The 25,162-nt window shown below is 37.7% G+C and overlaps 1 protein-coding gene across 4 annotated transcripts in view; it reads right to left on the minus strand.

Annotated features, from left to right (window-relative positions):
• Window positions 1–22,178, minus strand: part of LOC139980619 (copper-transporting ATPase 1-like) — a 34,249-nt gene extending 12,071 nt beyond the window's left edge. The window contains exons 1-13 of one of the 4 annotated variants that reach the window (XM_071992402.1): window positions 22,025–22,178; window positions 16,753–17,092; window positions 15,192–15,372; window positions 12,113–12,184; window positions 9,346–9,552; window positions 8,448–8,611; window positions 7,585–7,746; window positions 6,601–6,680; window positions 5,648–5,798; window positions 4,726–4,959; window positions 3,186–3,435; window positions 1,238–1,362; window positions 12–146 (exon numbers count right to left, since the gene is read on the minus strand). In XM_071992402.1, the coding sequence (XP_071848503.1) occupies window positions 12–146; window positions 1,238–1,362; window positions 3,186–3,435; window positions 4,726–4,959; window positions 5,648–5,798; window positions 6,601–6,680; window positions 7,585–7,746; window positions 8,448–8,611; window positions 9,346–9,552; window positions 12,113–12,184; window positions 15,192–15,372; window positions 16,753–17,073 (2,082 nt within the window). In that variant the 5' untranslated portion in view covers window positions 17,074–17,092; window positions 22,025–22,178. Of the gene's footprint in view, window positions 1–11; window positions 147–1,237; window positions 1,363–3,185; window positions 3,436–4,725; window positions 4,960–5,647; window positions 5,799–6,600; window positions 6,681–7,584; window positions 7,747–8,447; window positions 8,612–9,345; window positions 9,553–12,112; window positions 12,185–12,343; window positions 13,458–15,191; window positions 15,373–16,752; window positions 17,093–22,024 lie in introns of those variants that run through there. The other 3 variants (XM_071992403.1, XM_071992404.1, XM_071992405.1) reach the window with 3 other exon arrangements.
• Window positions 22,179–25,162: the final 2,984 nt, after the last annotated feature.

Raw genomic sequence — 25,162 nt, forward strand, 5'->3', positions numbered from 1 at the left:
AAAGTACTCACATGATTTTGGACCGGAATTCTTGTAGGATCTGTAAAGCCCAGGGCCATCCATATTCCAAGAGTCGTGATGGAGAGTAACAGGATACTTGGAACAAAGACGCCAGATATTTTGTCTGCAATTTGTTGAATCGGAGCCTGGATATAGATAGAGGTAATACAAGCAATGAAGCAAACAGAAAAGAAAAGAAAAAACACTTTTCACAAAATTTTAGAAAATTTAAAAGATTAAAGCCATCAGAAAGGGAAGTCCTGAAAAGTCTCAAATTCCAGTTAAAGATAAAAAAATTAAAAAAACACAGTGCAGCACATTTAAGATGCCACTCTTGGTTCTTACATGCGGTGATACAAATTATTAATATTTATTCATTTCATTTGAAGAGGAAGATTTTTACAATATGCTGCGTTGTCATGTAAGAACTATATCAAAATCCGATCTTGCATATTCTCACTACTGAAACAACTTTGTTTTGCACTTTTGAGTCCAATTTCGAAGCAATTTAATAAGAAACTCTGAATATTGCCCAAAGAGTATAATTTCATGTTTATTTGATGTGACCTGAAAAGTGGCAGGGAAAGACATGTTTCGGGAGAAATTTTAAGTATAATATAAGCAAATTGCAAACTGGAATCTTTTCCAACGAGACATATATTACTCTTTTAATTATTGTCTGATAAAATTATGGTATAGAACTAATTCACTGGGTCTTTCGTTAGTCGAGTGATATTGAAACAATATTAATCAGGGATGAGCCTGGGGTAAAAAAAATATCACAGAACTTTGCAAAAATTGCGGTATAGGCTCCAGTTTGCATATGCTACAGTGTGTTAGGATAATAGTTTTTGTCCCCGAGGTAGAGAAGTAATCACGGATATTCCACGAATTCAGGGAAAAAGCTCATGTCTGATTAATACAATACACTTTAAGACAAATTGTGATGAGAAGTTGCAGCTATACAGGAAATACTAATGTATGTACCAAGGAAGGATGTTTATTATACAAGGTTTACTTCAAACTTTTTCCCCCATTCTATTTCAACCAATTTTACACAATTGTAGTCTGAGTTACTTAAAATTTGTCGGAATCGGTCACAGCTGAAGAGTATGCCACACTCCCACAGATTGTTAAATCAGGAGAGTCAATAAAGTGAAGGAGACTCTTTTTTTCTTCCAAAAGTACCATTTAATACAAACTTCAAAACTATAGTCTAGTCTGTATACCAGCATACCTTTGAGGTCTGCGCGTCTTGAATCAGTTTCACAATTTGTGCCAGAGTGCTTTCAGCTCCAACGTGAGTAGCCTCTATCAGTAGGTTCCCATTAGTATTGATGGATCCACCAATCACATTGCTTCCTGATAAAAAAAAACATCATAATAAATGGAAAAAATAAAGAAGATTTCGCAAGAGAATTAAAATATTTCAATCCGAGATCAGAAACAAAGAAACATTTTCGGAAAAATGAAGAATTTTTTTTGGTCATATCTTTCGAAATGAATGAAAAATAGAAAATTTATCGTTTTGTAATATTGAAGTATATCAGATAAGTTGCTTACAAATAGGAAGGATGATACAAATAAGAGATCCAGTTCCTTCATCGAGATTTTCATTTTAAAGAAGATAACCTCTCAAAGCAAAACAGTTTTTTTCTTGTTGGTAAACCATTTTTGATTGTCTAAACTAAATGAAAAACAACACATTAAAGAAAACCGGATATATGCTTTAGCGGACTTTTTGGGGTAGGGTTTTAAGATTTTAAGATTAAAACTGATCAATCTAAACCACCCTTGGGGTCTAAATTTTTCAACAAGAGCTTGACGGGCATTATGGGTCCTTGCTTAGTGGAATATTAAAGTGTTGTATGTCATCATCCGATATCATATTTGATAAAAATGAATGCATAGTATCGACTTCACATTAATGGACAGGTTCCAAAGCTGTCACTCCATAAGAAATATTTAGGCCCACATGTACCGGCTATTAACCAACAAGTGTATTCCAAGTTTGGGTACAATCCGATTTAAGGTTGTGGAGTTATTGCAAGTTCAAAATTTTGGCCCCTCCCCAAATATTTTGGGTCTGATAAAATATGGGCCCCAAACAAACTGGCTGAAAAATATATATTTGCCCCCAAAATAGAACCCACCAAATGTGGGCCCAAATGGTCCTAGATTACTGGGCCCCACAATGTGGGACCAGAGAATGTGTCCCAAATTGCATTTAAGGTGCAAACAACATTTGGGCCCCACCCAGGCCAAAATCAGGCCCGGGCATTTCCAGAGCACAGGTGGTCCCAACAAATTTCGGCCTACCTGTACCAGCTATTAACCAAAAAAAGTTCTGTATGCCAAGTTTGGCAACAATCCAACTTAAGTTTGCAGAATTATTGCAATATAAAGATTTGAATGTTTGACCCCATAACCCATATTCCTAAGGTCAGCATAAAAACAATAGGGCACACCTTCCCACTAAAATACATCAACACAGAAAGTATGACAAGTATCCATCATTCCATTGCTGAGTTATCGACAACCCAAGCAAGTGTCACAGACGCACACATACACACGCCCACATACACACGCCAACCTGACTACATAGGTTCCTTTGCGTCCAGCAAGAAATCAACAACCCATGTAAAGTTTGATTCATTAATGCATTGATAATTTGCTCCTCACATTAAGCAAAAATTGGAAAACAATAATCAGCAGGGGCTGTAGAGGCATGAAATTATTATAGACCCAGTCTTTCACTAGTGTGACCTAGTTGGGCATGTGGACATCTTGTCAAATATCACACAGTTGGGTCACCTTGGGCCCCAAGGACTACTGTCACAAAGGCCCCTTTTGGAAGCCTTTAATTTTTTCTTAAGTATACAATGAAATTGAAAATACATATTCTCATATTTCCCTAGACCAGTCATTGATCAATTGTCAGAGACTGTAGACCTCCCTTCCCCTCCCACCCCTTCAACCCCTTCCCCCTCCCCTCCCTTCCCCTCCCACCCCTTCCTCTCCCACCCCTTCCCCTCCCATCCCTTCCCCTCCCAACCGTTCCCCTCCCACCCCTTCCCCTCCCACCCATTCCCCTTCCACCCCTTCCCCTTCCACTCACACCCTCTCCCATGATCAGTCAAACATCCACTGTAAAGATTCACTCTTAATTCCTCTCATGCCTTTACCTGTTTTCTTGACAACAGGCATAGATTCGCCCGTTATAAGTGATTCGTCCACACACGAGGAGCCGTCTACCACCCTTCCGTCGACTGGAATCTTCCCGCCGGGAAGAACTCGAAGGTAGTCACCCCTCTGAACCAACTCTACTTGGATCTGTTTATCGGTTAGTATCTGCATGTCATCGTTAACTGTCACTAGGGTAGCCTCGGTAGGTTGAAGTGACATCAGCTTTGATAAGGCGTCAGACGTCTTGGCCTTCAAAGAAAAGAGACCGCACGCATAAATCAAATTGAGAATTTCACTGTCAACCTTAGATGCTACATGATATAGTAGCACTGAAGAAGAGACTATTACAGGGGGGTAGGAGCCGGGGGGGGCCACTGGGGGCACGTGCCCCCCCCCACATTTCTTCCAAAATAGCAAATGTGCCCTACTGGCAAATAAAATGTGCCCCTTTGATGAAGAACTGTCTTTTGGATACTTTAAGGCTTTGTTAATTTTAATATTTTATTTTAATTATTCACATGCACCATCATAGTATTGATAGCATACTAACACATCATATATTTAAGTGATATGGCTGGTGTGTATCGGTTTATAGTATAACGAGTGGTGGTTGTGGAATGAGAAAGTGCCCCTCTGATGTTGTGCCCCTCCCCCCCCCCACTTTTTGGAAGCTTCATACCCCCCTGGACAAATATATTGAAATCTCTAAGTCTTAGGGATCCACTCTTCATCCACTTGAACCCCTTTGGGCCTACCTTACCCACCCCTTGTCACAGGCACTACCCCTCTCAAGATGCTAGCAATTGTAGATTTATAAACATTTTAAAATGTGCCATCAAAAATACTCTCAAGTATATATATTAACATATTCATTAATTTTTTTCTTCTTGTCCCTTTGCCAACAATCTCTCATTCAGTGGTGGCCTTGCACTCGAAATTACAATTGAACAATGTACATTCATAATCATATCAATGTCAGACGGAGGGAAGCCAACATAAACCCACCAACCACCTCCCTCACATCTGGCATGACTCTGTTGTCATCAGCTATCAGTTATAGCTTCAAAAACATTTTAAATGTACCATAGATCACTGTCAGGTATACAGATTAGCATTTTTGTCTTCTTGATCTTTTGCCAGCAATCTCTCATTCAGAGGTAACCTTGATCTGGAACGTACACCTGAACAATGTATTCATAATCATATCAATGTTAGATGGAGAGAAGTCTAAGCTCCCCCCCCCCCGGCCTGCCCCCCATTCCATCCCCCAAACTTTTGGCACAACTCTGGTGTCATTGGTGTCATAACATGACCTTCGCAATTCAATATAATTTATCTGACAATCATTAATCATGATAGACTGTTGTCAGACTGTTTTCTTGGAACGGAATTTATATTGCAAAACATCGGCAAGTTTAAAGGCACTTTATCTCAGCTTTGGGTATATATTAAGGTCTTTGTTACTTGATTGTGTTTATAGTTGAGGTCAAAGCTACCGATAATCAACCCAATACTCTCAAGCAAATATTTTATACTCACTTTAGCGATGTGTTCCAGCCATCTTCCAAGTGATATGAAGACTAGCAACATCGGCGGTGTGTCAAAGAAAGTCATCGGGCTGTATGGATCCTTTCTCGCTATAGCGACCACCACAACTACCACTGAATATGTATAAGCTATGGTAGTCGCCATGGTGATCAGAACGTCCATGTTGGCGACTCCATGTTTGAGCGACTTGTAGGCTTGGACGTAAAAGTAGCGCCCACCAAGGAACTGCAAGTGTGAAAGAAATATGCAGGGAGACTAAACTTTTTTGTCCATTGCTTTCCTTTATAGAGTTCCAAAACAGAGAGCTCTACTAAAACTCCTTTAAAGTATATACTGTGTGCCTATTGAAAATTCCTCCACATAGGTTTGCTGTTACTGTTCCTTGCAATTTATTGGTCCATCACATCTGTTTGCAATTCCAAATGCCAGTTAAATGTCAATATTTAAAAAATAGAAAAAAGTCATTTATCCTGTTCAATTTATGCTATGTCTTGTCTTTGATATTGTCCCTGTACTCTCACCACTATTTTTTTCACAAAAGTCCATTATTTTGAAATATCCTTGGAATTTGATATTGTTCCTGTACTCTCACCACTGTTTTTTACACAAAAGTCCATTATTTTGAAATATCCTTGGAATTAGAATTTATATTTTGTAGTATATATATCCAGAAATGGTAAAGATATAAAAAGTGTTGTCCAAGTTAAGCAAGTTAGGAGAAGACATTCCTCAAACAACTTTGCACAATCAAGCCTTTGGGAATACAACCATTAGACTCATGGACACAAAAGTTATAATCCTTCTGGTACTAACCAAGCTCCTGACAGTTTGAACTTAAAACGTCAACAAAATGACCAAAAGCCGGTCTTTACAATTGCAACCAAAACCTAGGTATCTTTTTAAAATAATTTACCTGGACACATGTGGCACAAACAAAGAATATCAAGTTTTCCAGTGACAGTCCAGGAATAATAATGATAACCTTCTTGGAGACCATAAAGTAGATCATAGTTATCATAACAGGGAGGCCAAAGATGAGAGAAATCAAGAAAGAATTCCTCCATCTGCAAGAGAAACAAAAACCCAGAAAAAAAACAGGAAAAAGAATATCTATGACTTTGTAAAACAGGAAAGGAAAGAACATTAAAATCATGACAGCATATTTTGACTTTTTTAATTTTACCTGTCAAAGCAGGCTTCAGTTTAAACTATTACATATTCCAGGTGATGTCATCATGCCTTTGACTCATATTTCATCATTGCAATGATTACTTAAAAGCCTTGTAATTATAATAATAATAACAACAACAATTAACAGTTATTTTTACGACGCTTAAGCGACCACAAATGTGGGAGAAACCCGCAAGGGCTTATGGATTACAACTTACACATCGGGTGGCTTCCAATTCGACATTTTAACTCAAATTTGGAATTTTTCTCAATTTAGAAAGTCACTTCAGATGGGAAAATTGTAGATCGCTCTTGGATGAAAAACCCATCTTACTATGACCTGGCTGGGTATCGAACCCGGAACCTCCCGATTGCTAAGCCTCATTGCTTCAAATGCCACCGCCTTTATCCACATCACTTTATTGATTGTGGTTTAAAATTATCTCAATCTTAACAATATCTATGTAATTCATCAAGGCAAGTTTCACACTCAAGCTTCGATAACACCATCTATACTCATCTGGTGCAAAATTATGGACACTATAGGTGCACTTCTCTTCCAATTGGCAAAACAAACAAAAAAGGGGAGAAATATGGACCATATTTGTTTGTTCAATTACAGTGTAAACAAAGAAAGAACTATGTCAAATACAGTATGTCCAAAGTGTTTTTCGATGGTGGTAAAATGTAGCTTACTTTCTAATGGCTTTCTTATGCTGACTTGTGATAGTTGCATGATTTTGATCGGTATTCAAGGAGCACTCAAATCCAGCACCCTGTTCAGAAATAAAAAATGTAGAGTTAGACTAAAGTTTCATCATGACATACCTGAAACATTACAAAGGTCGACAACGACAATATAAAGAAACGTACTAGTTAAATAAACATGCTGTCTATACTGTTGTTTGATTAATGGGCAAAGGCCTATATCCAGATAAGAGAAAAATAATTTAAAAAAACAAACATACTCCATAACACAATTTTCATGTTGTCCTATATCTGCAGCTATGTATACTGTGTGACATAACACATTATTGTACAATGGACTATTCTAAAGAAACATTAAAATATTTTTAAGTGTTTTGTGAATACACTTAATCAGCAAGGAGGTTCTTGGAGTTTGCAGATATTTACTATATACCTTCTCCCTTCGATGGAAGAATTTGGGCAAAATGTTTTCCATCATATGCATGCGATATTTCATACGAACAGTTAAATATAAAACTTAGAACGCAGCTTAAAGTCACCGAGAATTACTGGAACCTCAAAGTAGTAGACCTTCACAATTCATCAAATAATTTTAGTTCCACCGATCAAACTTTGACAATTAGTACTGGATCGATGCAAATAAAACAAACTGGTTGTGATAATTTTAATTTATGCAAACTGAACAAGTTATACTGGCCCACAGTAAATATGTAATTACATAGGACTGGCTACAATATATATTTTTTGTCTTACTGTAGCTGACTATATCAAACTAATTGCCATTGTTCTCTCAAACAAAATGCCATTAGTTAATGACAAATCAAATTCTGACAACTACAATACAGTAATTATTTAACGCGTATGTCCATTTGACCAAACATTTCGATAACAAACTCATTCATTAGTTTAATACTACAAGAAATGGTATCAATCAAACAATTTTTAGTTCTGGCTTTACAGGACCATAAATACCTCTATCAATTCCATAATTTTTCTGGCACCAATCTTGTCAGAATCGTATTTGATGGATCCTTGCTGGGTTGCCAAGGCGACAGATGCAGAGATGACGCCATCTTGACTTGAGAGCTTCCCCTCTATTGTGCTCACGCAGCTGGCACACGTCATCCCTCCAATCTGCCAGGTAATAAAGGGATGGGTGATGAATCAGGTTATAGGACATTGGGTATCAGGTCCTCAGTGACAACTTGTGGTATTTTTTGTGGTTCTGACTAGATACACTTAGAACTTTGTCATACAAAAGTGTTAGTCGAAAGTTACCTACTATGACTTCACAGGATGATAAAATGGCCACTTAACTGCATCCCAACCCCAACCTTCCCCCCCCCCTCTTCCCCCTCCTACATATGTCTTTCAAGTCAGCATTCCTCCCAAACAGAGTAACATTTTCCTTAGATATTTTGGGGAGAGTTATGTACCACTAAGATCTAAATAAGAAAAGCCAAAGATTGTTGCAGGATTTTGCTTCTCCTTTCAAATACCTGATTCCTGAAATATCTGGGTTGTATAGAATCAGATATGGCTGAAGTCTTCCTTTTTAAAGACACCAGTGTTAGTGACATAACATCATAACATCACAGCGGTTGCACTCAACTTAGTAGTGCCGGATAACTTCATTGATAAGAGCTTACAGGGAGTACACTTTTATTCCTGAAATCATTAACTTTAAATCCTGTTCTTGCCAAAACTTTTCGTTTCAAACGACAAAACAATGTCAAAAAGTGTCGGTGCCATCTTACCAAAAAAAAAAAAAAAAAATAATATTGTACTGTTCTACATTAAAGAAATAAAATATCTGATATCCACTGAAAACTTACAAGAAGATGAAGAGTCTCTTCTCCGCCTCTCCTTTCCTCCAGAATGTCCACATCGAATCCCATGTCAAAGATAAAGGACGCGATGGTGTTGGGGTCCGTGATTTGAGCATTATACTTCACCTCCGCCCTCTGTCCCATAAGAGATACCAGCACATTATATATACCTAAAGAGGATGACAGTACATACATGTATGATGGGCATATGAAGGTTAGTGCAGATAACAAAACAAATTAACTTCTTAGTGACAATCTTGGGAAAAAACAACAGCACAACAAAATTGGCGAGGCAGGCTGAGAGTTCAGTCAGTCTCTACAGTTTATATCTATGATTGATACATCTAGGCTATTCCCTGAACATTCAAGTTAAAAAACATTTTATTCGTCATCTTTCCTGATGGGTCAAAAATTGGTCAGTATTCCATGTTGGTCCTCCTCATACCAGAAAATCTTAATCATCGGATATTTTAGAACCACTGTGATACATGTTTGCTTGTTATTTTGCCCTCCCCTCCCCCACCCTCCTCCCCTTCCCCTCAACCTCCATCAAATCTATCTTAACTGGCTGTTCAGAGCACCGAGTATTTATCATGTTGACACAATCATTGATCAATGCACAGACTGTTCATCCCCTGGACATTCATGTTATATGTTTACTTTTCAATGTCCTGAGAGTGCAATGATCCATGCTCACTGCCCCTTTCCCCTTCCCCACCCCCTCCCCCAACAGTTAATATCTCGAGCGTTGAGTCTCCGTACATGTTCATCCATGATGCAAAGGTCATCCCCTCGACATAACTGAATGTTTTCTCTTCGTCCTAACGAGGGGACAGAGATGCAGGCACATTGCCCCTCCCTTCCTTCCCCTCATCTCTCCTCCCCTGACAGTTAAATATCTTACCTGGCTGTTTAGAGAGCTGAGTCTCTATGGTGTTGACGCACGACGCACAGGTCATCCCCTGGACATTCAAATTGCACGTTTTCTCCATGTCGTCCTCCTCCTCCTCCTGAGGGGGCAGAGGTGCATACTGGCCCGACATTTCAAAGTTACTGGTTGCTTTGACATCTTTATCCATCATCTCCAACCTCTCTTCTTGGCTTCTGGCAGCTGTCAAAATGAACAATAATTGAAGGAAAGTCACGATTTGAATATTAGTCCTCGTGACCAGCCAAGCTTTTAAAAGTAACCAATTGGTTGCATCGTAACTTAATTTATGAAACTCTAGAACTGCACAAGGACACAAACTTATACTAAAATAGCCAATTTATGCAAATTGGCCATCCTGTTCCACTGACAACTTTTGAATGCAAAGCAATAATTGCTAACTAATCCAATAGACATACATAAATCCTAAATAGATCAAATCATATCTACAAAAACAACTTGGTGGCAACGAATACCTATATCTAGCAACATTATGAGTGGCATCACCCATGGGGGGAATCTCTGCTACCCCCACCATCTCCCCTCCCTCTGTCCCCCTCCAAATGATATTCACCATTTCTTATAAAAAACCTTTGGCAGGGAGATACACAACATTGTTACTTCTACTGACAATAATTTACTTTTAACATCTACTCTACATCCAAAATTCTCATGATTTGAAACTGATATAAATTATGAAATAATAAAACCACAAAGCTTTAGGAGGCTTGATTCCCACCAGGGTGCCCAACTGGCTGACCCCTGGATCCCATGCATACATGGCTCCAATGCCAGTTTGCATTATCCATATTCTGTGCCTTCCCCCAAGCCCAAAAGTTGTTATCAGTTTACAGTGCTACCAACCCACCCCTCCCCCACCCCTACCCTATACTTCTAAAAGTGTGGCAACACCACTGCATTATGATTCACACTGTCATCAAATACAGTATGTATCTATGTTAAGGTACAGTTAGACATTTGTACACACAGTTAATGGCATATAAGGTCCATTTGCACCTCAGTGTGATGAAACTGTACTGAAAAATTTTCAACAACATTTTTTTAAATCAAAAAGTATGTTTTTTCTGATTTCTTACTAACAATATTTTCTATTACTATTATTAAATTAAAATGTTTCCAGATTCAGTATGAGATGGGAAATGAATTTTTTTGATGAAAGAGTTAGTCTGCACTAATTACTGCCAACAGCAGTAAACTAACGTTTGTCAAACAAACAGCAATAAAGAAACAACAACATTTAATCACATGTATGAACTTTGAAGAGAAATGCAGATTTAAATTACATATAAACTGAACAGTTGAAAACATGCAGTAGTAATGTAGTATATACTGTATTGTTTTCCATCTATGAAGTGCGTACATTACACACATACAGTAATAGTGAATAGGCCTACACAAAAGATTATGAAATGGAAAAGATTTGGATCATGCTAAATGTACAATTAATGATATCTTCATGCTTATAGGGTCAAGTAAGGATTATATGACAAAGTCATTCATTACAATAAAGGTCAAAGGACAATAAAGAATTTACAATTTCACAAAAAAAAATAAACAAAAGAAAACAATTGACATGCAATCTGAAAATGTCTGTAAAACTATTTTTATTAGTAAGATGACTGAATGAAGTGCGTTCTTTTACTCATGTTGTGTATGATGATGAGGCATGAGAATGATGAGATGGTCTTATAAAGAGTTTGAACGGCTAATGGTCACCATTCCCACTGTTCACGTCTAAATTCACAAAAACCTTTCATTGTAGTCTGTACGTAAATCTTTTTGGACAACAAAATTTGTTTGAGGCCGGGACGACCTTAAAAAAGGTCTTCCAGCTGGTTCGATGTCCTCAACAAACAACCGGTACCCCTTCTCAAAAAATCAACCATACATATGGTACAATTCCATGCGCATTGTGCGCTCACTTGCTATGCGAAAGACGATTGACTTGGCTGTTTAATTCCTTTTATTGATTTTTAAAAACTATGATTATACAGAAACTGAACCACAAAGAAATGCAGATCACCACAGAGCCGTAATAAGTTTGAAGAAGAACATCATATGGTATGAAAGAACTAACCAATAACACTGGAGATATTCTGACACAAAGAAAACACAATTAAATAACCATGCAAAGGGTGCATACAGTTTATATACACACGTGAAACAGTATTCTTCCAAGTAGAGCAAGTAGTGCTGCTAGTATACGTTAAGTATGACAGGGTTCGAATGTAAAATGTCAGAACTCACAGAGATCACTGGCAGCTGCCATTTGTAATCAATGCATTGAAAATATGCAGTGCTTTGAATTCATCTAAAAAACTATGTGACATTAAAACACATTACAAGGCACCATCAGCATTTTAACTTTACGATACTTCTTTTGGGAAGTAAGGTGGGTTTACATTCTCATTATTGCATCTAAGGGCATATTTATACCACAGCCACAAAGATATCAGCAAATCAACCACCATTTTCATTTCTCCCTTCTTCTTCCCTTCTCCCCCCCCCCTACTCAAAGTCTGCAAGTATAGTGTACAGTACACATTTGTTTAACCACCTAACAACAAATTTAGCCAGGAATTTTTAGAGTCATCCTAAACTAGCTATGGTTAATTGAACACTGTGCCTACAAATACTGTATACTGTTTCACATGCAAAACTGGTGATAGATAGTGCAACATAAAGTTTTATAAAATTTATAAATGATAACTGGGTGGCATACTTCTACCGCTGAGACAAGATGGCAATAACTTGTCATATTCAAAACCGACGCTCTCCTCCTGATCATCTTCAACTGGTGAAATTATAAAACAAAACCTGTCTCATTTGTTCAAATGGATATCATGTGACAAGCAAGCTGTAGCATTGTGTGATAGCTTGTTGTTGGAGATTAATTAATTTAATTGCTAGAAGAAGAAAATAATTGATTAATGGAGCGAGGAAATTCACTTACAAGTGGACGCTTCGATACCACCGTAACTAGCACCACCTCCAGAATTACTCGAGAAGCACGAGGAAATTCCTAGAAAGCCCATATCTGTGGTTCAGTTCGAACGTGTCTCTTCCGATCACAGAACAGAATGATGGCATATATCCGATACTTATTACTTTTATATCATGCGATGACCCTCCAAGTGGACACGCATTTGAAACAGTTGCAGGCCTCTCTGCACACAGGATGCAGTATGAAAGCTGATCAGTCAAACTTTTTTGTTACTCTTTAAATAGTTTGTGTAATTCCTAATTTCCATATATATAGTACTGACAGCCTGCTGTGCAAATATATCCCCTACCTGTGATGCTAGTACATTCCTTTTTTCCAAGAAAATAAAACTGTTCGAAGGCCGACCATAACATTGGCATTTATTCAATGAACATGAATTTTTTTGGGACAGTTTCAAAGTTTAAACAAATCAAGTCCAATGTAGTTCATAAAAGAATACATTGATCTGACAATTCATTCTATTCTCAGATAAGAGTCAGACAGTTCCAAACTATCTATATATTTATATTATCAAGTTGAAATCGTTTCCATCTGACGATAACTTTGGTGATATCTTGGGTGGCAAAGACACCTCTGTGACATATATGGTCATGTAGGACATAAATTATATTCCCAAAGTAACAGTTAAATATATTCAGAATATCGTCCAAGCTGTAGGTGATCATACTCAACTGACTCGAGTTAAGCATTTAAGTTCCAATATTAGACAGACAATTAAATCCCTTCTTTAAAATACATGGAATATGTATCTCTTGAAATTGCAACAATTCAAGGTCTAGATGATTTATACACAACATGATGTCCAGGACTGCTATATTGTCACGGCAAACTGTAATAATTACACTACAGTATACTGTATATGAACTGATTACGAATTATTACAGGAAAACAAAACGTTGGCTCTTATAAATATGTTCCATCTCGCTAAATCCATGCCATAGGTGAACACCATCTGTCATAAATTTATGATACGCTCCACATACGATTCCACATCACATAATTTTTCCGATCAATCATCAAATATACACTTGTGATCGTCAAAGATCCGAGATAGCTCATCCAGAAAAGTAAATGCAACATTCCGCAGCTAATTTCCTTTGCGATAGTCAAATCTCCAATCCCAAGCATATACCAATACAGTACTCATTAAATTTAGCAGCCTATATTCCACTTAGAATTATGATACGAACTGCATGAGGCAACAAAAACCTAGCTATATGTCCACACTTGCAGGTATAGTATATATATTGCTAGTTGCAGGTGGCCAGCTGTGTGTATGCTTAATTTCTTAAGTTCTTAAATTGAAGATGCTGTGATGTCACTGTGATGTCAGCTGATCACAGCTGAATCTCTAGCTTGCATACATATGCTTGCTAGTTTCCAGGTTTAAAATGCACATAGTCAACCTAGAATTTCACTGTGCAATATATTGCACAGAGTCCCATTGTTAGTCCATCAAAACCCAAATTTCTCGCCCACGGTAACCAATTGAGAAACTCACAATGCAGTGTTACAGCTGGTGAGCTGTGCAGGACAATGAGAGTCTGGCAAATTGTGAATGGGGGATCTAATCTATAAATGACATCATAGCATTTACGTTGGTGCCACAATGAGATTGCTGAATGACAGCTAGCTAACACTGTATGTTGGTCGTTGTCGTAGTCATTTATCACAGACACTTGTGTGCACGTACTGCATGGGTAAACAGAGTTACGTACAGCTGCACTTTGTAACCTGTGCAGCTCACATCATCAGTAAACACACCATACACAAACACACCATGTACAATTGTGGTTCACATCAGGCTAAAAAAAATAAAGCCATTAAGCTGTTTCAACAGTGCAGTTTTATATCAAGAGAGCTAACTTATATACCAGTGATTTGGAAAGATTTAAAGTTTTAATTTGCTTCTACGGAAAAAGCCATCGCTCCGAAACCGTACGTGCAGAGGGAAGATTAAACTCAGCTTTGGCTCAGCTCAATTTTAAATACATGGTGGATCCGATCTCAAAGGTTCAAATTGATACTGGGAAGACCAAAAGACCTTACTAAGGTAAATTTACATGCAAGTTTGCAAAACAAAAGCATGTTATTTTACCCTGTGGAAGCTTTAAAAAAATTGTTACCAAAGTTGTTCCATTATCTTTCTTTTTAAACATGTAAACATGATGTGCCATGCCAGGAACTTAACAGCATGGAAAAAAAAAATAGGATTAGATACTGCATTGTGTGACCAGAAATTAAATGTAGCTATAACTTGAGGTTATAGAAGTTATAGTAACTTAAAAGCATAATGTGTTCTGCTTTTTGTTGGGTTTTGTGTGTGTGTGTGTGTTCTTTTCTTAATCAAATACTTTTGTACTATATAGAGCAGTACTTGTAGAATAAGTCGGAAACAGAACGTAAGCCAGTACATGTATACAAATTACCGACTGGTCATTGACTTTATGGGCCAAGGGAATGGTTGGCAGGTCGAGATGTCAACATATATATACCCTTTGGCTAAGTTTATGTACTCGAGAACAACTGCAAATAAGTCAAAACGATGACATTTGTTTCAACTTTTTAGAGCAGGAAGATTAGCAGGGACAGATCCAGGATTTTTATAACAGAGGGTATCGATCTTCCTGCTGCTCTATAAGGGTCTAGCTGCGGGTCCTGCGCAAGAAATACATAATTTAAATAGGAAAAGGTACATTCTGACGCATATTTAAACATTATGTCTTCAATTAGGTAGGTCTATATATTAATGCTTCAGCTTGGATCTAAGGAAAAATTAACAATATTGTGAACTTACATTCCTCTTGAGGCTTGAAGTTGAGGTCACAGAGAATCTTCTCCACTGTTTTCAGCTGGTTTGATTCGCAAGCTACAGAGACTATGCTGTTGTCTCTCTCCACGTACACAGCATGTACACCAGAAACTTTCTCAATTGGCTCGATACAGATGGTAATATCTTTATTTGGAGGCAAATGAACCTGTTCAAATAGATGAAGAGATCGATCAACAGAAACAACAAACGTTAGGAAAATGCCCTGAGCCCCAAGAAAGAAAAAAAATTGGGGATAGGACTTTGAAAGATCGAAGCAAATTTAAACTCTCTTGAAATTTTTTTTTCTGACAATTACCAGGATCATATGAAAATGGCACAGCTTTGGGAATATAACACATAACACTTAAAAATTTAACCAATTTCGTTGATATGTGAAATGAAATGATCCGTGATATGATGATATGTGAAATAACTAAATTTTAAAGAGCTGATATCAAACCAATCGAACTAACAAACTATCTAGCAATACTTCTAGACATATTTCTAGCAACTACAGAACACGAAAATTTGGAAAGCTTAAAGGAGAATTAAACTGCAAAAATGAAAAAAATAATTTAATGTGAAGCAGCAGTACTACTATAGGTGGTACGTACAGTAGGCATACATATATATGACTCTACATTTAGACAAATTTAACAGGCAATTGCTACAGTTAATGTTGTCATGACTACACTATTCAGTACAAACCTGGATGTACAGTACAGACTATGTAGAATGCATACACAATATCTGTGACAAATACATGTACATATATGCATATGGAAAATATATACACATTTCAAACAGCATTCTTCCACTAAAAGTGTTTCCACAGACTGCCCACCATTAGACCATGCTCCCCTCCCCCCTCCCCTCACCCTTACCAATACCTACTGTACCTTTTCCTGGGGAAACAATTAAGTGCTTAAATCAAAATAAAAACTACATAGATCTTTTCTTAACACAATGGGAACAATTTACATATCTTTACATACAAAACATGTAATATAATAGCATTAGGGTCATAAGTTCAAGTAACAAATTGTACTAAAATGTCAGATCTCACCAGGAACTATTTTTTCTGCACCAGGAATAGTTCTTTATTATATACTGTAATAGTCTACTAGCAACTCCAGTGCTACTTAATGTATTTCCATGGGTTACTCACCATTATAAAAAATGCTTGCAACCCTCCAAACAATTCATTCCCCCCCTCCCCCCCCAAAAAAAACAAAGACTAGAAACAAAGTTGTTTACAATTCTATAGATGGATCATTTCTAAAGACAATATTGGGAACATTGTGTCACACAATGAATGTCAAAGAAAAACCAAGGCCGGGTCACAGGGTCAAGTAATTTTAAGGGGGGGGGGGCTGTACAGCTAGAATAATGACTACGTGTTGTTAACTTCATACCAGACTCATAAATCTTACATATATTGCCAGATCTCACCAGGAAGGGGGGGGGGGTGGGGCACTGTACAGCTAGGATATACACAACTTGCTAACTTCATACCAGACTCATAAATGATATTGCCAAATCTCACCAGGAAGCGAATGTTTTCTTTTCCAACAGGTGCTTCTTCGCAAACTAAGCTATTCCGACCTCCCAAGTTCACCGATGTCTCCTTCAGAGATTCACTGGATGGGTCGGTCCCATCGTAACCGTAGCGGTTACTCTGGTTTACGGTCTCACCCTGGCTCACAACGGTAGCTGGTTCACCTTCTCTGGCAAATATGACCCGACCTCCAGTTCCCACCTTGACGGCCTTGTGGTCGGCGTCGGTGGACGATGAAGTGGAGGCGGGGCGTTGACATCCTTCTTGATCGATGGCGGATGCAGGAACATGAATGATCACATCCTCCATGGCTGATGGAATATGTCTGCTGCAGAGAAAGTTAGTCAGATTTAAGATTTTTTTTAAATTAAAACACCTAAGATTTATGCTCTACCTGCTGTTAATGTTACAGGGGTATGGGTATGTGACATAATAATAATAATAATCATAATAATAATAATCATGACATTCTGTGCAGTGCAATAGTATATTGCCCAACTTACCTTGCTAAAGTTTAAAAATTACCCTAGCTTTAGCAATTCTCAATAAAACAAGTAGCCCCAATTTTTTTGGGGGGGTGGGTGGGGGAGGGGAATTGTCATAACAAAGACCATAGTACTTACAGTAGTAGAGGAGTCTAATATAGAAAGAAAAAATCTTATGTGAAAGTGACAAGCTTGACCACAGATGACCATTATTATTTATTAAAATGTTACGCTCAAGACCCAGGATCTTCCATGAGGACTATTTAAGCAACAGCCTACCACCCCTTCCCCTTCCCCTAACCCACCCCCCCCACACCCCATCTCTCGGAATTGATGCTAACGACGCATGAGCCTAGCTTGGACTTTGATTTAAAAAAGGAAATAACTAAATAGATCGCCATAGGCAAGCCCCTAAAACTGTACATTTTGAATATAATCTAGTGTATGTATAGTTTGTAAGAATTACATGTAAATTTCACCAGGAAGCCAAGTATTTATTCTTCTTTCAGTACTCAAAAATATAATAATTTCTTCTGAATTATCCATTTTCATAAGTAGAGAGAAAAAAGTCTGCTTTGGAGCTAATTTATATCAAAAGTTACAGGTGCCTGACATTTCGATCCTGGCAGGACTTTCTTCGGTCGGCTAATTACCGAAGAAGATCCTGCTAGGATTGAAACGTCAGGCGCCTCTAACTTTTACATTTTAATTGTTAAGCGGAAGAGAATTTTCATTGTAGGCATATATATAACCAAACAATCTCAACATGGTATATATGCTTTTCATGTTATATTCTTCATTCCAGGATCAAGTCTCTTCTACACTCATAGCGATGACTTGATGACCAAATAAAGTGATGGGGCTCTTCAAGAACTTGGAAACCTTTAAATACCAATGATCCAGTAAATTGACTGACTCTCCTGAACCTGTGCAGTGTATAGTAGGCCTACATGCTAGATTTTTATACAAGATCAATATGCAAAGGACCATTTCCAATGCCCCAAAATATGCTAGATATAATATGCTAGATATAATAGATAATGTTTGTATGTATTTTATATCCTCCTGCAAGCAGGAACTCGCGAGGAAGCCATCATTGGCTTATCAAAGCCGCAAGCTGACCGAAGTCAGTCTCTTAGATTAATATTTAACGTCCATGATTATGAATTGTCAATTGTCAACAAATCTGTAACTGGATGACATACATTAATATTGGAGTGACTCGAACTAGGTACCTTATGATTGAAAGGCACCGGCATTAATAATAATAGACCATAATTGCTAAACCTACACAACTGTGAATGTGATCAAGGTCGTCAAATATTTGACCTCAAGAGCCAAGGCAGGATTTTAAAAAGGAGCGGAGGGGGGGGGGGGGGGGGTGGGTGGGGGAGGGGGTTGTTGAAAGCTGTATACTGCTTTTAGACATTTTCAGATTGTGCATTCTGAGGGGCAATTATTTAAGCTACTGTATAGGCCTAAATTAGGTCTATAAGTATAGATCTACACACAAGCTTGTGCTAATAACTATTTTTAATTCTATTGCAAAAAAGGGTTGAAAAGAGCGGGTCATTCAACCACATTCTTCAACCTCTTCCCCCTCCCCCCCCCATCCCCCCAGATCTGTGAAGAGAAGTCTAACTCTGGTATTTCAGACTATTTCCAAATTATTCCAAAACATAATTGAGGAGTGTAAAAATAAGTTTCTCAGAAAAATATAACAATGTCTCGTTCCTAGGAGTGTTAGCTCAGTGGTTAACGCCGGTGCCTTTCAATCATAAGGTCCCGAGTTTGAGTCACTCCAAGATTAATGTATGTCGTCCAGTTACAGAGTAGTTGCCAATTGACAATTCATAATCATGGACGTTAAATATGATTCTAAGAGACTGTCTTCGATTAGCTTGAGGCTTTGATAAGCCAATGATGGCTTCTTCGTGAGTTCCTGCTTGCAGGAGGATCTAAAAAAAATACTTGATTTAGATCCTCCTGCAAGCAGAGACTTGCAAAGAAGCCTCATTGGCTTATCAAAGCCGCAAGCTGATCTCAGTCAACAACTCTGTAACTGGACGACATACATTAATATTGGAGTGACTCGAACCAGGGACCTTATGATTGGAAGGCACCGGCGTTAACCACTGAGCTAACACTCCTACATACACTGCAGTTTGAAGATAGCTGTAAATTATTGCTTGCTGAAATTGAAATATGAGTAGCCATTATTAGATTTTCTAGCATATTCAGGTCCAAACTTGATGATATTTAAACCTCTTTAAGCTGTAGATACATGTATAGCATTATAGCATTAGCATTATTATCAAATTTGCTCTTAATTATATTGTAACTGTTCATTGCTGGTGAAGAGGATAGGGAAATGCACCAATAATTAATAAATTCAGGCATCAGCAACAATTCCCATAAACTTATAGTGTCTAACATGAATTTGTAGTTGGCTGTGACATTATAAGCAATGGAACCTAGCATCTAGGCAATTGAGGTTTGGAGTACTGGTCAGCTCAAGTAAGGTGGGGTTTATAAGCAGGAGAAATCCAGTTTTCCCATCTGGAATGGAAGATTCCAAATCGTAAGAAAATAGAAAGTGAGCTGTGTTTAAACTTTACAACCACTGGCATCAATATGTCAGTTTCAAGCCATATTATATATTCCTCTTCTCTCACATGTATCCAAATTAACGTGGCTGCTTTAGCACTGTAAAAATAACAGCTTTCCAGGCCGACATTTCAATACTTCACACGAGACACTACAACTAGGAGTAAATTGGTAGAATGGCAAACCAATAAACCCAAAATTACTTTATTTAGGAACACTGTCGACATTTTCTTTGCTACCAGCAGATCATCAAGCAATCAGTGTCTCTAACGACTGGATGCTAGAAATATGTTAGTAAACGTATTTACATATATGCAGCTACCGTTATAAGTGGGAATAAACAACAGCTTGGTTTATACTATTTTACAAACCGATAGTTCCAAAAAATGGAGAGATCCATTCCATTTACAGAAAAATGTCACAAGAAGGAAACTGTCAACAGACACATACCATCCACTGCGATAAGCCTGTGTAAGAACTCTGATTTAAAGGCATTGAAGACTTGCCGCGCTCTGAAAAAGTTAACTTTCTGTTGCTTGCAAGTGAAGTTTTCTTCTTGTCGCTACAAAATGCAGACAGTAATGAAACATGATACCTTGTTATCTTTAGCTAGACCTGAGATGTCCATCCCTGTATCGTTTGTACAGTGGTCAGTGGTGCTGTGGGTATTGACCGCAGCTGTATGTACTGACTGTACACTAGTGTCTAATTACCGACGGTAGCAAGCTCTGTGTGTATTTTCTGGGATCGATGGTGGTGTCTAACACTTCTGTTACACCTCATTCGAAACTAGGTCAGATTACCGGCATGAGACGTTTCTTTGTGCGCGAGTCTTCACACCCTTTAACTCCCCTAAGTAACATATTGGTTTCTGTTAGATTTAGGTTTTTCAATTCAACAATTGTTGAATTTTCCTCTTATATTTTTCTTGTTGAGATTACAGCAGTTATTGCTGAGACTGTTTAGATCAGTCACATTATTTAAACGTCAAAGAACTATCAAATTTTTGGCATTTAGAGAATTAATGTTGTCGAGAGGGACATTCATGTTTTGTACATTAATTTTTTCTTCAGTTTAAAGGTTTTAATTGTTTTTTACCGATCATGCTGGGTATGATTGGGCCAGAAGGCATTGTGTATTCAACTGCTTATGCTGATTATCTGCTAATGATTTAATTAATCACTGACTGTGTTGTATGGTTTAGTTTTGTTAAGTCATTGGGTATTTAAGACTTAATGTCAGTTTAGATAATTTTTCCCAAGTGAAGGACCAGCGTGTGAAGGGCAGGGAGTGCTTTGTAACTTAAGTTTAGCAGCCATGTTTTGTGGTATATTTTCATGTCTACTATATTTTCATTTATCTCTTCTCTGTACAGAAAGAACACTTTTATTCAATAAATGTCAATTGTGGATCAATTGAAAATTAGTCCTGCATCTGCAATTAGCTAAAAACATTAACTATGGTAATTTTCTCCTGCTATCGGTGGGTTTACTTCATAAGTATGGAATATGATGCTCATATAGTAATACAGTCTGGTCTACGTGTATCTGTCACATCTTTCTGATGATGTTTAAATTGTCTTTTCATTTGTCTTCCCTTTTGTTTTACTGTTTTGAAATTCTAAGTGTATCAAAAATACTGTACCTTTACTGACATCAGTAGTACAATATAAATTCCACTATTATAATTTCCATTGACGTTGAAAGAGAGAAAATAACTCATTGAAAGGTCCCATGTCTGATGGTACAAATATTGTGTAAAACTTGATACAGTATATTTAGCCAAAAGGACATCATAATCTATTTAAGGCAAGAAATATACATTTCAAGGATTATCAAATGATGGTTTGATGTATACAAAAGACCAAAATTCTCTTGCAGATTCATAGAAACTGACAACTTCCTGAAACTCTAAACATGGGGCTAACACGTCATTAGATTACAGCATAACCAAAAAGAAAGCTAGGTCTTTACTTAATACTATATAATTTCATGTATGACACACCCTATACAGTACCAGTGTTATCTATATTCTTGCATGGCGTGGAAAGAAGTGACCTATGTAAACCGACAGCCATGACATGCATTCACAACAGGACACTTCGGAAAGCGAATTTAGTCATTTAACTCAATATCTTTACAATCAAACAACTAACCAAGAATACTTACTGACTTCAACGATAAAATACACACGAATCTGTTCGAAATCTCCTAGAATCGAAGTAATAAATGCAATAACTCGCTTAGATATCTGTACGTTAGCTGTAATACAATTTCTTTGTTGCGTTTTCACCAACATATGCAAAATAGCCATGTGATACACCTGCTGATAGGTCACATGGTTTTCCCAATGACGTCAGATCACCTGATATTTAGAATTAAGTTACATTATTTGCTAGGTATGACTTTTAGTAGGTTCAATACGTTATTGCAAAAACAATTTAGTAAATAAATCGCCGTCAAAGAAATAAGACTCCATGTAATAAATATATTTAATCGTTATCATATTAATGATATGATCTTACAGAATCACATAACTTTCAATAAAAACTGTGCTGTGAAGCACGATGTTTACGTATAAGGTACGTAACAAAACTCCGCCTGTGCGCAATGTATTCAAAGTGGACAAACTACGGAATTGTATAAGCGCCATGCTATCAATAGGACAAATCTCTGAAATTGCAGAGAATTGTTACTTTGTAGACTCCTCTCTTCCTAAAATTCAACACAAAGACCAAAAAATATCTCGTAATGCTTCAAACTACAGGAATCGTTTGACAAAAAGCATTATCACGTTCTACATTGCAGCACTTATCATATAACTGTTAGTGTAGCCTAGTTAGGAGTCCTATAACGTTTCGATCCTAATAATATAGAGGGGACACAGGTACAGACACTGAGATGGAATACAAGAGAGTTAACTACTGAGAAATGGAAAACTGAATGAAGTAGCAATATGGATAATACAAAGGGCAGTGGGAAGAATGGAAACAGGAGGTGCACGAGATAAACTTAACTGGACTAAACTGTTTAGGGGATTATCTCGATCAGAGTAAGCACTAGTGACGGATGTTCAGGACTGAAGGGAAGTAAAAAGGCAACTATTGGGTGACGAGGATGAAGAAAACATGCAAGTACTGATGAGAAAGATGTGTAGTGAAGAAATCAAAAGTTAGAATGAGAAAAATAAAGGGAAGGCGCAAAAGTTGAGTACATGCAAGAAACATAATCTTCGGTTTTGGATATTCGGGCCATGATTCGGTTGAATGGTGTGGAGTTATTGCCTTCACGATCTGTCAGTTTATTTACTCCGTTGCTCATTTTAACGTCCTTGAGGTAATTTTATTTTAACACGTTCAGACATTTTGCAGAATTTTCACCAGTGAACAGTCTCATAACGTATACGTAGCCAGCTGACAGTATTTCACAATCGAGCATAGATGATATCATATAATTTATTAGTGCTTGCATAGGTCCATTTGGTGCGCCGATAGTGTGCCGTAAGTCCTGAAATCGACATGTGTGGAATTAAATTGACATATGTAAGTTTCTCGTGCTCTGGTTGCATGAAATCGACGCTTAGTTATTGTACAATAAGTCTTGAGGTCGACATATGTGGAATTGAACTGACATAATTTCTGTTTCTAGTGCTCTCTTTGGACCGACGACCAGCTAGTGTCATATGTGGTTTCCTAACGCTCTGATTGGAAGAAATCGACATGTTGTGTCAAATTAAATTGACATATGTCGATTTCTCGTGGTCTCATCGGATGACCAGTGTCACGTGTTGTTTGCTAGCGATCTGATTGGAAGAAATTGACATATGTGAAAGACTATACAAGCCTAACAATGAGACTATGTTTGCATTGACAAAAATCAAAGCTGCCCGAATAGGTCATCCTAGGCTTGTGAGGATAATCATACTTACACAACCAATTAAAATATATATCAAGACATTGCTGGTCGTTTTTGATGGTTCTTCCATCGGCATGGTTTCTAATTTTGGCATTGATGCAAAACATCATGAAAAGAATGGGGTGAACATAACGTTCGGCTATTCTAATTTCAACTGTCTGGTTTCTGGGGCCTATGAATATGCATAGCCCGAAGATCGACATATGACAACTTAATTCGACATAATATCGAATCCTTTAACATATATCGATTTCATCCAATCAGAGCATGCACAATAAAGTGCAATATGTCGATTTCATCCAATCAGAGCACCAGAAACTTACATATATGTCAATTTAATGCGACATATGTCGATTTCAGGAATTATGGCACAATAGGCGCAGCATATACGTCGCTAACTACAGTGCTTTTGAAGAACAAATCCCTACCAAGAACTGAATAGAACTTCAGTTTAAAGGGGATTTTGTCTCAGCCTGGCGGCAGCCGCACCCACGACCCTCCAGGCTCCAGCATAATGCAGTTCGGTTTCTAATGAAGAACATTTTGTGACGGAGGCCTTAAATGGACAAAGCTCGAATTTAAAATGTGTGTCGCCGTTCAAACCCTTGTAATAATCTTGTGTTACTATTGTAAAACCTGTAGCACGGGGTTTTACTAACTTTATCCCCACACACACACACACACACACACGAACAACCTGTGGATGTCAGAGTTGTCCACGAACCCCCAACTTTTCGACACACGATCTGAGTCATTATTATACTATAATACGCATAGCAATGCTTCGTAAAAGATCAAGTTCATTGTGTCTTATTGTGTTGTCATGCGTATACTAACTTCACCAAAGTCATGCGGCCTGTGTCTATTCCATAATTCAGTTATTTATCACATGCACGGTACGGTACTACTATGGCAACATATGCGTATGGAACGCGACAAGAGTTTGTTGATATAGGTACGACTTTTGTACATTACTAAATTATATGGTACATCAGATTTTAGTTCAACAAAAAGTACTCTAGTTTTGACTTTCAGAAACGTCTTACGAACCCCAGGGATGGACTCACGCACCACTGGGGGTTCATGCACCCCAGTTAGGGAACCCCTGCTGTAGCAAGTTAGGCTGCCTTTTCAGAAAAAAAAGTTCACACAGTTGCTCAGCCGCAAAATTGTAGATTGAGAAATAACGCCATAGCGCCATCTTTTTGACATCTCGTCACGATAGCTCTATAGTAGACAATTGGGTAATATTTACATTTGGCATTGAAAACAGAGTCGCAAAGAAATACTGCGCACAGACACAGGTTTGCGATTTAAGAAAGAGGGCCAGGGCTAGGCCCGAAAAACTATTACTCAGAAGTTATTGAGGAAGCACTCCTCGGCCCTTAGAAA

The sequence above is a fragment of the Apostichopus japonicus genome, chromosome 15, assembly GCF_037975245.1.
Source record: "Apostichopus japonicus isolate 1M-3 chromosome 15, ASM3797524v1, whole genome shotgun sequence".
Classification (NCBI taxonomy): domain Eukaryota; kingdom Metazoa; phylum Echinodermata; class Holothuroidea; order Aspidochirotida; family Stichopodidae; genus Apostichopus; species Apostichopus japonicus.